General features: G+C 37.9%; 2 protein-coding genes across 2 annotated transcripts in view; one reads left to right on the top strand and one right to left on the bottom strand.

Moving 5' to 3' along the window:
• Positions 1-16,008, bottom strand: part of LOC116328960 (limbic system associated membrane protein) — a 1,233,629-nt gene that overhangs the window by 673,283 nt on the left and 544,338 nt on the right. The window lies entirely within an intron of this gene.
• On the top strand, positions 3,126-4,192 carry LOC120443638. The gene is made up of 2 exons (XM_039622697.1): positions 3,126-3,342; positions 3,506-4,192. The coding sequence occupies exons 1-2, from the start codon at positions 3,133-3,135 to the stop codon at positions 4,172-4,174; spliced, it is 879 nt and encodes a 292-aa protein (XP_039478631.1). The 5' UTR covers positions 3,126-3,132; the 3' UTR covers positions 4,175-4,192.

Here is a 16,008-nt window from a genome sequence, read left to right as displayed (position 1 = left end):
AAAGTTCAGTTCCTTTGTACAAAAAAGGATTGGTAGAATTTCTTCAAGGAGCTACAACTAAAATCTTACTTTGAGTACATTTCAAAGCTTGTACTTTTTCACTTTTCCTAGGGTAAAGGAGTTGCTTCAGTACTTCAGCTTTTACTGGAGTACTTTTTAAATACAGGTATCTGTACTTTTACTTAAGTAAAGCCATTCTGTACTTTTGCCACCTCTGGTCATCGTTGATCAAGTGCAATCCATTTGCAGGTTTGAGAGAATGTCCAAGAGGAGGACATTTGTTGGTGTTTGACATATACCAGTACAGCACATAAATACTGCTGGGAGCTTAATGTATGTAATATAAACATTATTAACAATATTATCATCAACTATGTGGCTTTAAGGTCCATTAGGTGTTTCTGACTGGAAACACTGTGGACAGACAGAAAGTCAACTATTATAAAAGATACAGATATTAATAGTTATTTTAAAGCAATGTGTACATTTACTGCAAAGTGGCCCTTTTTGAGTGTATTCATCAATGCATCACATACTCAAGTAAAAGATGACATGAGATATGTCGTCCATCTGTAAGAGGAGTACAGGTTTAGACGTGGGAAGCATGACGGTGAGTGTTTTTGTTTTTCATGGAGCCTGTCGATATTAAACCAGGCACCGTTAAACTGAGGATGGAGTCTGTCTCAAGCAGAATGATGAAACATCTTTGAGGTAGGAAACAAATCTCTCTAGCTCTCATGAGAAAAGTAGGAGGTGTGCATGGCTTCTCTCTTTTTTTTTCTTCAAACTAGCTGCCTTTCTTAAGATGCAGAGATATTTCTGGTCTTGTTTTTTATCTTTTAGGTTGGTGATGAAAACCCCATTCATATTAGCCTTGTAATTTCCCCGGTGTAACTGACTGTAAAAAAACGACATCATCCAGTTGTGCGGTATTTGTGATTTTTTATTTTTATTTTATTGAAGCAACACTAGACCCGACACTGATTAATCACCTCTAACTCTCTACTCCAGTATATCTACCATTTTAAGCAGCTTATTAAAAAGAAGCTGCTTATGCAAGAAGACCCAGCGCAGTTTATGTAACAAGGCAGAAATGAACCAGTAAGTCATCAGTGGTTTGTCACTTTTAAATTAAACATACAAAGGCGGTGCTGTTATTTTTCCTTGTACTATACTCATAACCATTTGTTTTTCACTGTTTCCCTCTGTGGGCCTAGAAAACTAGACCTCATTGTAGATCGTATTAATTTATATTCACCTCTTGTTTTAAGCTACTCATTTGTATTGTAGACTCACAAGAGACAGGACTGTGTTCAACATAATGTGCACAGAGTTGAAAACAACACAAGTTTAATTAATCAACTACATAAGAAAAATCAGGTTTCTGTTACAGTCAGAAAAATGAGCCTGCTGCTTCCCATAGAGACGTGGCTGTTGGTCAAACATACACTGTGCCTTTCTGTATACCCTATCCATAATTTTTCTAATTCCTTGTGACTAAAATCTGAATGTTGCAACTCTGTTGTTTTACTGTGCATTTGTAAGCTCAGTGGTCAACAGAAGGATAATAACTCCGTCTTAGTCGTTCAGAAAACTTTTCAGGAACATTTATTCCTTAGTTTTTTTAAACAAAGCACAGTGGAAAAGCAAAATTACAATAACAAGCAGGCAGCCGTCTGAACATCTCATTCTGGACTGCAGAGGTAAGAAAAACATTGTGGGTTGTTTAAAAAACCAAAATGAAATGTGGTGGAAAATTATGCTTCATATATTTGTGCTTATAAAAGAAAACTATTGACTTGGCCCAGGCAAATTCCCATTTTAACTGGAACTGACTCAACAACAACAAAAAATAGCAGAAACTTCTGCTAGTTGCTGCACAAAAAATAGTGCTTTTTTTCACAATACTGATAATTGCTGTGGAAATGCAAGTTAATGACTATTACAGTTTTTCTCAGTTGCTTTGGTGCATTTCTCACAACAGAATTAAACTTTGCACAATAGTTAGTTCAACCTCCACAACATGTAGTCGTTTTGGCACAACCTTGTGGCGGTTTCATGTTCATTTCGTCCAAAGGCAAATGCCTTTGGACATGAAGCAGTTGAGTAAGTACAAATATCTAAAGAATGGTCACTTTTGACTTGCTATTCATCACTATCTCCTTGCTTCTATCATGAATGTCACAATTATTTATACTTGTACCGGCTGAATAGTCATTGTCCATACAACTAATAGTCTTCATGTCATTGCTTGTGTCAGTGCACTCACAATTGTTGAACATCTTGTCAAACAATTTGTACACCCATTTTGAAAACCCTATTTTTAAGGAGTTTCCATGAAAATCTCCATAAATTACTTTTCTCAGGTGAACCTTATCTCACACTAATGAAAATTGGTGTGTGTTACGCTTACTTGCAACCAATGAAAAGCCTCTTCTACCCAGTCACAGGTGAATCGCATTACAGTATCCCCTACTCTACAAGTATATATATAATGTAAACCAACAGACAGGATTGGCATGAGGTGCATACTGAATCTACAAAACTGCCAAACATGGAACGTCAGCCTTGTGGAAGAGGGGTGAAGATCGGTGGAGGACGAGGACAAAACCGGGTAAGAAGAGGCCAATCACATAGACACGTTCCTGACAAAATCAGGGCAACACTTGTGGATCATGTGATAAACCATGGCCTCACAATGGCCGAGGCTGGTCGAAGGGTGCAGCCAAATGTTGGGAGAACTACTGTAAGTTCTATTATTCAGACATTTCGTCGGGAAAACAGGTGAGCATACTGTAATGTAGTTATTCAGCACAAACTAATTTGCTCTGCACTTTCATAGTCATACAGGAGACTTGCATTCGGACATGACCTTATAGATCTTTACATATAGACGTACTGTAACTGAAGCGCAGACTTGGCCCAGGTGTGGCATAGTGTGCTGTGGTACAATACAGTAATGCTGTAAAGAAAGGAGTTTTGAATGATAGTCCTGTAACAATTACTGTAAGAATGTTTGCGCTTATTTATGTTTGTTTTTTCATCTGCATCTCAAAAAGGACTGCCAGACAACCTAGAAGAGGTGGAAGAGGTCCACTTTTGACTCCGCAGCGAGAGGAAAGAATTTGTGCAATGGTGGCTGCAAACAACGCTTTGAGACTGAGAGAAATACAAAGAACTGTCGTAGAAGATGACACCATCTTCGGAAATATTCAGTCAATATCAATTTCCACCATAGACAGAGTCCTCAGACGGAATGAAATGTCCATGAAGCAATTGTACAAAGTACCATTTGAACGGAACAGTGATCGAGTGAAGGAGCTCCGTCACCAGTATGTACAGGTAAAACATGTTTGCATATGTACCTCTGTTTACTGTAAAAGTTTAGGCCATGTACTGCACTTACATTTATGCATGTTACTGTAATCCTATTTACAATCCACACTGTACAATCTGTTGTGCCAAATGCACCATTACAGACTTTTTATTCTCATCCTTCGTATAGCGTATCCTGGAATTGGAGGCCAGGGAACCCCTGCACACGTTTGTATATCTTGACGAAGCGGGATTCAATCTCGCAAAAGGCAGACGGCGTGGACGAAATCACATTGGAGAAAGAGCCACCATTGATGTCCCAGGCCAACGAGGAGGAAATATTACAATGTGTGCAGCAATCTCAGGAAATGGCGTTCACACCCATATTCCTCGTATTGGTGCATACAATACACAACACCTGTTGGCTTTTCTGGACGCTCTTTATAGGGACCTAATCCCACAAAATGAAAGGGATGATCCTGGTGACAATCGGACAATGTATGTAGTGGTTTGGGATAATGTTAGCTTCCATCACTCTGCTGTAGTCAGGCAGTGGTTTGCAGCACACGACAGGATGCTTATGGAGTTTCTTCCTCCTTACACTCCATTCCTAAATCCAATTGAGGAGTTTTTCTCTTCCTGGAGGTGGAAGGTATATGACAGGCATCCACATACCCAAATGACCCTGCTAGAAGCTATGGATGCAGCTTGTGATGACATCACAGCAGAGTCCTGCAGAGGGTGGATTCGACACTCCAGAAGATACTTTCCCCGATGCATCGATAGAGCTGACATTCGCTGTGATGTTGATGCAAATATGTGGGCAGACAGACGGGAGCGTCTAGATATCAATGATTGATATGCAGCAGTGTCTGTTTTTCAGGGGGTTTTTTGTTTCATAACTACTGCAGTAAGGTTTACTGTCTAAGTGAGTTTATGTTTGCTGTAAAATATTTGATTTATTGTATTTCCCCAGTTGCACAATGCTGTGCACAGTTTCAACTGAATATTATCAAGAGTGCATATGAAGTGTCTTGAGTTTCCTTTACAATTTATGGTTTTCAACATGCCATGCAGGTGCTTCCCAATGACATGTCAAGTCTGGACAGCATGCTACAAAGAAATCCATCACAATGAGAACATGTTCAAACCATTTGATTTTGTGACCAAAGGTGCTGGTGTACTGACTTGTAATTGTGACAGCCCAGACACTTTGATATAAGTACTTGCTTTTGATGGATACATTATCTGTTTTGATTAAGGGACTTGCTTTTGAAGCATTGATTACTTATTTTGAACAACTGACTTTTCTTTTTGATGAAGTGACTCACTTTTGCAAGTTATCCACCATGTTTTGTAGTTTGCACTAATTGTTTTGTGAAGAGCCTTAGTAGTGGTGCAGAGATCAATTCTGTTGTGAGAAATGCACCAAAGCAACTGAGAAAAACTGTAACAGCGCTTCAGAACCATCACAAAGAAATTCCACTGGGAATTCACCCCCTGCCCCTCAGTTTAGACTGTTTGTGTGTAAATTCTATGAAGTGATCCAAACAAACCTAAGAGCTAAATCTCACACTCTACAGGTCTCCGTTAGCATGTTGAAATTCATGACAGTACAATTTAAAAAATGACTGAACAAGTTGGAAGGGTTGTCAGGCAAAAAGCTTCTCTCCAGAAAGAACATGGCTTAGGTTAGCAAATGTACATCTGAGCAAACCACAAGACTTCTGTCCTTTTGAGACCAAAGAAAAGATGTTTGGTCAGAATGCACAGAGGTATATTTAACAAAAGCAAACATGGCATATTGGACAAACACCTCATACCAACTGTCAAGCAGGTGGAGGGATGATGATTTGGTCTTGTTTTGCAACCATAGGATCTACCTGGGCACTTTGCAGTTATTCAGTCGACTAAAAATTCCCCTCTATATACCAAAAAAGTCAAATATGAGGCCATCTTTGCAAAATCTAAAGCTTGGTATAAACTGGACCATGCAACAGGACAATGATCCAAAGCACAGCAGCAAATCTACAACAAAATGTCTCAAAAAGAAAAGAATCAATGGCCTAGTTCGGATTACAAAGCTAAAATGCTATGGCTGGACCTTAAGAAAGCTGTGCATAAAGGAATGCCCACAGACATCAAGAACTGAACTGAATGTAGCTGAACATCTTAAAGAAAAGCAAGCTAAAATTCTCCCACAATGATGAATGATACTGAGAGTCACACAGAAATCTTCAAGGTACTTCAAGTTACTGCTAGAGGTCTTTCTACAAGCTAGAGAATCAGGCGTGTTCTAAAATTTTCACACATTGCATTTGCATTTTTGCTAAGTTTTTGTTTAATAAACAATGACACAATATAATATGTCATCTGCTGTTGTTTATCTGAGGTTGTATTTTTCATTTGAGGTTATTTTCTTGTCTTTCCCTTTTTATTATGTCTCCATAGAAAACCTTAGAATTGAAAGCGATATTTTAATTAAAACATTAACCCATTTTAATTAAAACGTGAACATTTAAATGATCTCTAGCCCTTAACAGATTTTCTTTGAGGCTGGGAACTAAAGTGACAGAAAAGAAAGAAAGACAGCATTTATTGGGTGAATTTGTCGGTCTTATATCGAGATATCACCAATTTTATTCAAGTCTTCAGCATGATGGCATTTGTGTCAAGGACAGCAACAATGGAAATCAGATTTACTGAACTGATCTACAAATAGATGGATCCTTGGGCGGTAAAAAAGGGCCCTTTGCATATTAATCAGCAAGATAGACAGAGAGTGCATAAAGATTGCATTGATCAATAAGTTAGGCGTTCACATCACTGTAACAGGCATGCTAATCCCCAGAAATTCCAGCTGATAAACTACCTAAAATAAATAAATGTAACAAAATCTAACATGTGTATGGGATCAAAGAAAAAGTGGTCACAGACAACCAGACAGCTCACATGATGCAAGGACAAAGGCTCTCTGGCACTGCAGCTCTCTTTTCACTGGCCTGAGGCACTTGTGCCTACAGTAATTGCTGATTGGAGTCAGCTGCCAAGGGCAGTTCCATTCAGCAGGATAGAGAGATAGACACGCCCACAGGGGCACAGAGTCCTTCTAGGGCTGTAACATTTGGAAAGCCATATTGTTTTCTAGATGGTACTAAACATTGCATTGTGAAAATGTCACAATGCAATACAAAAATGATTTAGCCAAAGGCTGATGTTGTGTGTTATTATATAATAATACTATGACGAAGTCTTGTTCACACAATTTGACTCATAAATAAATTTTGACATTTTAAATCATTACCTGCTGATACGTTAATTGAAATTATATTTGTGGCACAAAGCAACTCTTAAATAAATAATATAGGTTCCACCCAACAAATGTGTGAGAGCATGTTCTTAAATCATTGAACCAGCTAGAAGAAAATAAATGTAATGCTAGGACTGACTGCACGTCTCGTTTTGCCGCCTCTTTTTTCTGCATTCAGTATCATATTCCTCCATCCTCCCAGCCGACCCGCTGCTCTCGATCCATCTCTCACTCTTGTTTTCTCTCGCTGTGTATCTGTTTGTGTGCACATCTCACAACTTGTGTTTTAGAGGTGGGTCTCCCTCCAGCTCCTGCCTGTCAGCACCCGGGCTGATTACCTCACCTGTGGGTGATTGTGTGATCAGCTGTTTCCTACTTAAGCTGGAGGAAGCCATCCATTTTGGATTGTTAGCTAAAAGCTAAAAACATTTAGTGGAATTGGCTTCCAAATGTTTGCATTTGTGTCCACTTTGGCAAGAGACACTGCAACTAACCTTCTGTTCCATTCTGCACATGATGTCTAGCCCTGGGTGTGAGTAATACTGTGAGAGTGATCTAGTGCAAAGAAGGATTGAGGATCTGTTTAAACTGGAGATGTCTCATGACTGTGACTGGGAAGTTGTAGATCTGTCTGTTTAGGAGCTTCAGCTAACCACTAAATGCAAAGTCTTTCTGTTGTCATTTTTTATTGAGTCATTCACTGTAAATAAATGCACTGAACTTTGCATTTGCAAGTCTGCACTCTAAGTCTACCAGAAAACCATCAACATGACATCCAGCTTCCGTCCTCTTGTCTAAATATCGCTGGTTGGCTTTGAGGCTTTTTTTAAATATACCAGAACTCCCTCCCACACACATTTTTACACCCATGCACAACCTACACAAGTGACCTTACTAATTTGCACACCTCATTAACTTTGTATTTAAGTTTGCTTAATAAACTACTTCCTTAAACTGCTGAAAAGTATATCCATCCCATTATCATGGTCTTACGAGCCAGGTTGTGACATTGCAAAAACTACTTGAACACGTGTGTATGGATGGATGGATGGATAGATATATATAGAGAGAGATATCTTGGTCAGAGCTTAAAATGTGTAGCTTTTTGAGGGAAAGTCAAAATAGTCTTGTTATATGAGTTTTGAAATTGCTGTGAAATTGTGGTCTTCAAATAAAGAGACATTTTGAAACTTTGTTGCAGTAGCTACCCAGAGAATAAACCCACCCTTGTGAATGTAAATGTGAACGTGTTTCATCTATTGCGGATTATGAGGAAACCTCAAAGTTACACACTCCGATGAAACCACAGTCATGCTCCGAGAGTATGGCTATAGGGATTGTGCATTGATTACATTACTTTCTGAAGAGAAACTAAAGTCAGTTATATTAATGTTAGATTAAATGTCTGTCACAAGTTTGTTTCTCATTGTGTTTGTCAATTTAATCACCAACCTGCTACTAATACTGACTAGTCAGGGACATTATTAATACAAAGCTCTGGAACTGTTTCTCATTCACGTCTCATCTCTCACTAACCTGCATACAAGTGTGCAAAGATGCACAGCGCTGGAGCAACTTCTTCCATTTGATCAGCAGAACTGTATCTGGCCTGCTGATTTACAATAGGTTACAACAGATTGCATTAGAAAGAGTAATGGATGGCATCATTGTGTCTGAAGACTCAGAACGTGTTAGCACTTGATACCCAGAAAATGGACACTTAAGCACAGGTACTTAACTGAAAAGACAGGAATGGAAGAAGAGGAAAGGATAAACAGAGAGAGAATACATAACAATATTCTTATGTGCTCTGACTGCTGAGAGTCTATTTTCTCTAAAACAGGAACCGCAGCTTGAATCACAATTAGCTTCTTTCCACGTTCACAAACCACAACATCAAAGTGCCTCCATCCTGCAAACTGAAATGGACTGAAGGTGGATTCATAGTGACAGCGAGATTATGCTGGAGTAACAAGCAGCAGGAGAATGTTTGTTCAGAATAGGAGTAAAAATAGACCCATGGCTATGCTGATACACTCCAAAGAGCAGTATCTCCATAATATTTAGCATAATTAAGATTTTAGTTTTAAGAATACCAGTGTGAGTGATTTTAAGTTCAAAACAACACAGCCTGTTGTGATCTACTTCATATATTTTTATACACCACTGCATTTAAACATTAGTTCCTCACTCCAAACTGGTGTCAGCAGATGGCTGCCCCTTCCTGAACCTGGTTCTGCCGGAGGTTTCTTCCTGTTAAAAGGCAGTTTTTCCTTCCCACTGTCGCCAAAGTGCTTTGCACATACTGTAGGGAGCAGAGGTGGGACCAAGTCATTGTTTTGCAAGTCTCAAGTAAGTCTCAAGTCTTTATCCTCAAGTCACAAGTCAAGTCTCAAGTAAAGTCAAGCAAGTCAGGGTCAAGTCGCAAGTCAAGACAGACAACTTTCAAGTCAAGTCCCAAGTCCGAAACTTTGAATTTCAAGTCCTTTCAAGTCTTTTTTTTTTAACCCTCTGGGGTCCCGGTATAATTGGCCGTTCTTGACTACTTTTGATTTTACCTCTATATTTCACCTTTAAAATATGTTTTTCTTGCCTTGTTTGGTATCATTATTTACAGCACAACCTCAAATATCTGAAATTTGAGTTATTTTTTTCATTTTGGTATACTATATTAGCACAGTTGATCTAAATTCAGACAAAAATTCAGAATCCGAGTAGAAAAAGTTATATTTTTTACATGTTTAACGAATCATAATTTTTATAACTTGAAATGCAAATAGAAATTGTACATTTCTAAAAATTATGCACAAGTTTTGCAAACAACAAAGTTATATGGTACTATTTACCTAAAAATGCAGCCAAGGCCTCAGGCGTTTTTTATATAACCATTTAAATCTATTTACAGAACAATCAGGTGTGCTGCATCAAATAAGAAGGCACACAAATTATTTGTGCCAGTCCAAAAATGTAGTTTGTGTTCAGTATAAGACAGAGGAGAACACCACAGGCCTAAACCCTGCAGGTCTGACAACTGGAGGTGCAACAGTCCAGTTTTCTATGTGGAGACAGCGTTTACACTGGAATCTGCCTTTGACAGCTTTTTAGATCAAATATGAAATTCAACAGTCTAACCGACACACAATACAAAACAATAACTACACAACAAACTAACTACAGCCTCCAAACACGCTAAACGTCACTAATGTCTCACATATGAAAACACTCTCTCTCTTTCTTTTGCTCGCCCGCTTTCCGTCGCGGGTGTCACTCCTAAAACTTCCCTTCTCCTAAACAACCAAATGTCACATGTTGCCTTATCATTTTTTTTGATTGGCTGACATGGTAAACTCTAACACCAATAGGGAAGGGTGTTTTTCTTTTCTTTTTTTCACTCGCAAGTGGAGAGCGTATGCTAGGCTGTCTGTAGAAAACGCCGTTTTTGTCTAGCATCCCTGTTGAGAATAACCTTTGCAAATAAACAACAGCTAATAATATAAGATCCAAGTATTTTATTTGATGTATTGACATAAATGACAGAAGAAAAAGGCCATGTATAGCAGGACTACTCAATTACACACTAAGGTGGGCCAGATTTTTTAACCAAAAAAAAAAAATTTCCCTGGCTCAGACATGCAAAAGTTAAACACGACCATACACTAATTGCAAATTAAACACAATGATTTTGAATTGTGATGTGATGGTAAAATAAATATTTGTCAGTCTAAACTGGGTTAAATCTACGGGGTTAATGATGGGGAGGAGACGGAGAGAGACTGAGTACAGCTACAGAACCCACTTTCTGAAACGGACCCTGCTCACCATTCACCGACAATTCTGAGCTAACAAGTTGCATGTTATTCTTGGATGCGCTTGCAGGACCGGATTTAAAATAGCATGACAAACATGTCATACCTGTTAAAGCCAAACAGTATCATCAACGTAGCCCGAAGAACATTTGCTAATAAGATGAAGTTAGCTAAGTCAGCTGTCTCATCGTAGCAAAAAAAAAAAAAAAGCACCACCTACCGTTCTTTATGCAACTTCAAATGTCGGACAAAGTTGGAAGTTGTTCCATCTCCGTCTGTGATTCTCTTCTTGCATGTTTTGCATATTGCATTTCGTTTTTTGTTGACTACTTCGTAGTTTATGTACCCGAAAGAAATAACTCTTGGAAGCATTTTTGGCTCGAGCGTTTTTGTTCTTGTTTTTTTCAAATCTGGTTAATTTGATTGGCTGTGCTACAGCCCACGCTCACATACATACGGAGTGTGGTAAGAATGAATGAATGAATAAAGTGAATTAATGGTCCGCACTTTTTATATAGTATGTATGTTAAATTTTAGATTTGGGTAAAATATCAAGTCTTTTCAAGTAAACAGGTTCAAGTCCAATTCAAGTCCCAAGTCACTGGTGTAAAAGTCCAAGTCTTACAACCTTTTTTCAAGTCAAGTCTAAAGTCATAAAATTAATGACTCGAGTCTGACTCGAGTCCAAGTCATGTGACTCGAGTCCACACCTCTGGTAGGGAGTCATGTGATATCTTACACATGACTGACTCAGGTATAGAGGATGAAATTTTAAGCTCTAAATCCATCAACCTATATTTCCCTTTCTTTTGGAATTATCAGCTATCTGAAATATTCCAATATTCTTCTATTGGGATGTGGAGGGTTAATCTTCTATATTATCACTGTGTTATCATCGTGACACTAATAAGAGAGACTGATGAGTAGACATAGATGAACTGGTTTGGTTGCTTTTCTAATGACTACCAGATGTTCTAGAATTCATGCACTTGGTGCAGCATTTTGGGAAAATCATAACCATTTCTAACCACTTCTTCAGTCAGCGGAGTAATGTGTGAGTGTTGAATGAATAATAATTGTTTATTTGATGGAAGAATAATCGCCAGAAAGACTACTTTCTCTCAAAAAGCATCGAGTAATTTCTCTTTGGCCTTTGAAAAAGTTTCACATGATGCGTGTGGGTGGAGTCTAATTACTTGTGTGAGATTAGATGATCAACATATCTGAATTAAACAGTGCACACTGGTTACCATATATGTTGTATATTTCATAATCACACATATTCAGCTCTCTCTCTTACATGAGTACACAATCCAGTTTAATGTCTACATACAATTGCAACCTCCCAGTGCAAAAGGTCATAGTGCACTCAGGAACAGAGTGTGGCCTAACAGCCACTGATGCATAGCATGTCTATGCATGTGATCATTATCCCTACCGTCAAGCCAAACAGCCAGACTGAGCCTCTTTCGTTGCTGAGTGTCAGGCCTGTAAAGGACCAACAGACAGGGGCGTGGGCTAAAGACAGCTGGCATAAACAAAATACAACCAGCAGGAAACCAACCAAGATGAAAGCAATCTGAGACACCACTTCAGTTCCCACCGGGGTTCTTAAACTTAGAAAGGACAGAGTGAGAGTTACATATACCTGCCTTGCCAGTTCATCTAGCATCTAGCATGTCACCGATGTATGAAAGAGAAACCATGGTGCCCACAAAAAACCTGAAGTGCATAGGCATAGAAAGAATATACAAACACAGAAAGCCTTAGGAAGATTTAAACCCAGAATCTTTGAGATGACGTTGCATATTTCTCTGCTGATAGTTATCCAAGAGCTGCAGTGCCACTTTATTAATCAGGCAGACTAGGTGAGAAGATAGTTAAATAGCCAGTTGAATCTGAACCATGGGATTTTGGTGTGAGGGTTCGTCTTTGTAAAGTTGTCTGAACAACAACATGTCAGTCATCTGATGTTTACAAATTTTCATAAAGCCGAGTTTGAGAAATTCTCATCATTCTCATCATTACAGAAACTGTCACAAATGACTGAAATTATTATAGTTCTCCCAGATTGCCTTATGGAATGCCTAAGTTCACTTCAGCAATTAGGATACATAACTAATCTTAGACTGGTGTCCAACACTAGGACTTTACAGTCACTCCAAAATGAATTCATCTTTATTTGGAAAATTATTTACAGATGGAATTATGTGATAACTTGCACCTCGCAGTAGGCTAACAGGAAATGTGTAAGAGACACACACACAACTGGGTCTATTGGCTATGAATTACTGCATTAATGCAGCATGCTTCAATAGAGCACTCTTTAAACAGACAGCCTTTTCAAGAATGACATTCTGTGGCTTGTCCTCGTTGTGGAGGGTTTTGATAATCAACAAAAATCAAATCAGCTGTCTTCTCCGTGATTGTGGTTACATGTACTGAATGTACTGAAACTGACGTTGGATTTTAATTTACCCAAACTTTAAGTGAAATATCTGAGATATAGACTTTCCAATCTTAAGAGCCACACAATTAAAACAAGCAGCTTGAAATATTTCACATTACATGTAACGTATATATAGAAAAATTTTAAAAGTGTATCTTTTTAAATCAAATCAAAATAAAGAGGTATTTTAAATTAAATTCTGGTATATTTTGAGATGCACTGGTATCACACTTGCCGTGTTGCCTTTGGAATGTGAGGTATTTAATATTCAGAAACTGGGTAAGCTTAATAAGGCCAGTTTCCCATAGCTGGAATGGTTTCATTAGTAGTTCAAGATATAAACAGCCTTTATGCAAGCTTCTAAAATTGAATCACAAATTTTGATTTTCATGCTTTAATAATTGCTGGAAGTTTTTTCCCTTTCTCATTGGATTCCCTTCATCACATAGATGACCACTGTAATTCACTTTTAGATAAATTGCTTTATTAGTAAAAAAACAAGTAAGCTCATCTTACTTAACTTAAAGTATATGATCCTAAAGTATATTGTAAAAAATTGTTTTTATTTCACTTCATAGGTATTGAGGCGTGATCACAGTACACAGAGCAAAAGCGTCTTGTCTTTGCACATCAATAAGTGTTGTTTGTTTGTGAGTTATGATGATTTAACCTTAAACCATCATTCACACCTTAAAGCTGTATAAAAAATGATTTACTTACCAGTGGTGTAATATTAAGTAGCCATAGAGTCATGATTATACCATTCATATCCAGGAAATACAGACACATTTTCTGGTGCTAAGATTTCAGTTGTAAGAAATATTACAATGAAATGTAGCAGAACCTTGTAATTTTGTATTTTAAATCCCTCATCCCGAGTTATTGCATGTAAACTAATGCATATCTTTTAAGGTAATCAGATTTATTTAAGTTACCTTTGATGGGTTAGATAGGAACTTCCATGTTTTCAGTCATTAAGGCCCAATATTAAACATGATATTTACATTGTTACCTACAAACTAAGAAAAATTAAAAATGCTATTTGGTAGTATTAATTCCATCATCATAATATGATAACAGTATCCTAATATTTTAAAGCATCAGCAAATATTACCTTTTTATTAAGAGTTTACTACCACAACTCAATATATCAAAATGTTAATGCATATTTATTACCCATTTATTATTAGGTTATCATACTGTTACTCATATAATACTATATCAAGAGCTATTGATATATGATAATTACTTGGATATTATTAATTAAGTGGTAATAACTTGCTATTTTCATGTTATTACTAACAAGCTGCAATAGAAAATATTTCCAAATCCAATGAGAGTTATCAACGTTATCCTGTCAATGAACATTTCTATCCTGATGGGAGTGTCATCTTTCAGGCTAACTATGGCCTCAACCTCAGAGGTGAGTGGTTTAACAAGCATGACAATGATGCAAATCGTGAACTTTAGCGTTGACAATCACCAAAGTTCAACCCAGTTAAATAGAATTTTGCACTGATGTGTTATACAGCCCTCTCCACTATCGTCATCAAAGCACAAAATGAGCACTAAACAGTGTTCAGGTGGCACGTGGTGGCCGAACACCTTACCCAGACACTTGGTTTAAGTGGATTTTCAGTAGCTGCATTACATATTACAACAGTCTATCATGTGGCAGGTTGGCTGGATTAACCAGAGGAGGGAAGAAAAAAAAGAGCTTGAGGGTGGGAATAAAACTCTTATCACTCTGCACTGCATTATTTATCAGTAGGCATCGTGCAGAAAACAATGCATAAATCCATAAACTTTGCCATGAGCAGTTTCATATAGGATCTCTTTTCTTTCTGCTGTTTATACCCACCAACAACAAGAAGCTTACAGCAAGCTGTCACTACAGATCAGCTAAGAGAGACGACATTAATGTTTGCAACCTGTACATGTGAATGCATGTTTCCTTTACAGAGTTAAACTTAGCGAATGTTGGTTTTATAGATTTTATTTTTAATTAATCAGGCTAACTATTTTATCAATTTTACTATTATTATTTAATCTTTTTTATAAATCTTGACAATTTGAGCCTTAAAAAGGATGCGCAAAAAAGGCAAGAATAATATTGTCTGTTCCCAGGAATTTGTACTTTAGTGTTTAACAGTGGTGGGGAGTCTAGATTGTGGACACTACAGACACATTTATGTACATTTGTTTTTAATGAACAGCATTTACAAGTGAAGAAGCATACACAATTTCTACAGAAAACAGAACAAAGAATAGAAGAGAAAGTGAGAAGAGTTTGACTGTGGTTTAACAGATCTGGGTTACATATGTGAGGTCAATGAACCTCTGCTTCTCTAATACCTGCCACTGTCATTAAAAGCTCACAATCTTCTTATCTTCTTCACTATCACTATTTATATTGTTTTTCTCCAACATTTGGAAAAGTTAAATGTAAAATCAGGTCTAAATGTGAATTTTTTAAATTCTGCAAGGACAGAGTCTTTGCAGATGGCAGCATGGTGGCACGGTGGTCTCACAGGAAGAAGGTCCTGAGTTCAATTCCCCCACCAGGCCGGGGTCTGTCTGTGTTTGCATGTTCTCCCCGTGTTTGCATGCCTTCCTCCCACAGGCCAAAGACATGCAGTTAGTGGGGATAGGTTAATTGAGCAACCTAAATTGCCCATAGGTGTGAATGCTGGAATGAATGTGCGATTGGTTGTCTGTCTGGCGTACCCGGCCTCTCGCCCTATGACAGCTGGGAAAGGCTCCAGTGCCCCCTGTGACCCTAAAAAAGGATAAGCGGATGGATATGAAGCAGTATGTTGTGGTGTCAATCTATCAGTTGTCTTTTTCGTTTGAAGTTTCTTCATATCCTTGAGTAAACTGTTCCTGTGTTCTCACACTGTGCATACTCTATGTTATTTACCATTAATATTACATTCCCACATATACATTCTTGTTCATTTGGACTAAAACTCATAGTTTTGTTTAACCACGTCTAGTAAAGTTTTGATGTTTCATTACACTAGAGTGAAAGCAAGCTTAAGTCAGCAGCTCAGTGGAGTTGAACACAGCAAAGCTGTCAGCATGAGAATGATTTTGCAAAACACGATAATCCAAACATTCCCCAACAT

The sequence above is a fragment of the Oreochromis aureus genome, linkage group 14 (genome assembly GCF_013358895.1).
Source record: "Oreochromis aureus strain Israel breed Guangdong linkage group 14, ZZ_aureus, whole genome shotgun sequence".
Taxonomy (NCBI): Eukaryota; Metazoa; Chordata; class Actinopteri; order Cichliformes; family Cichlidae; genus Oreochromis; species Oreochromis aureus.
This window is presented reverse-complemented; position numbering and strand designations above follow the sequence as displayed.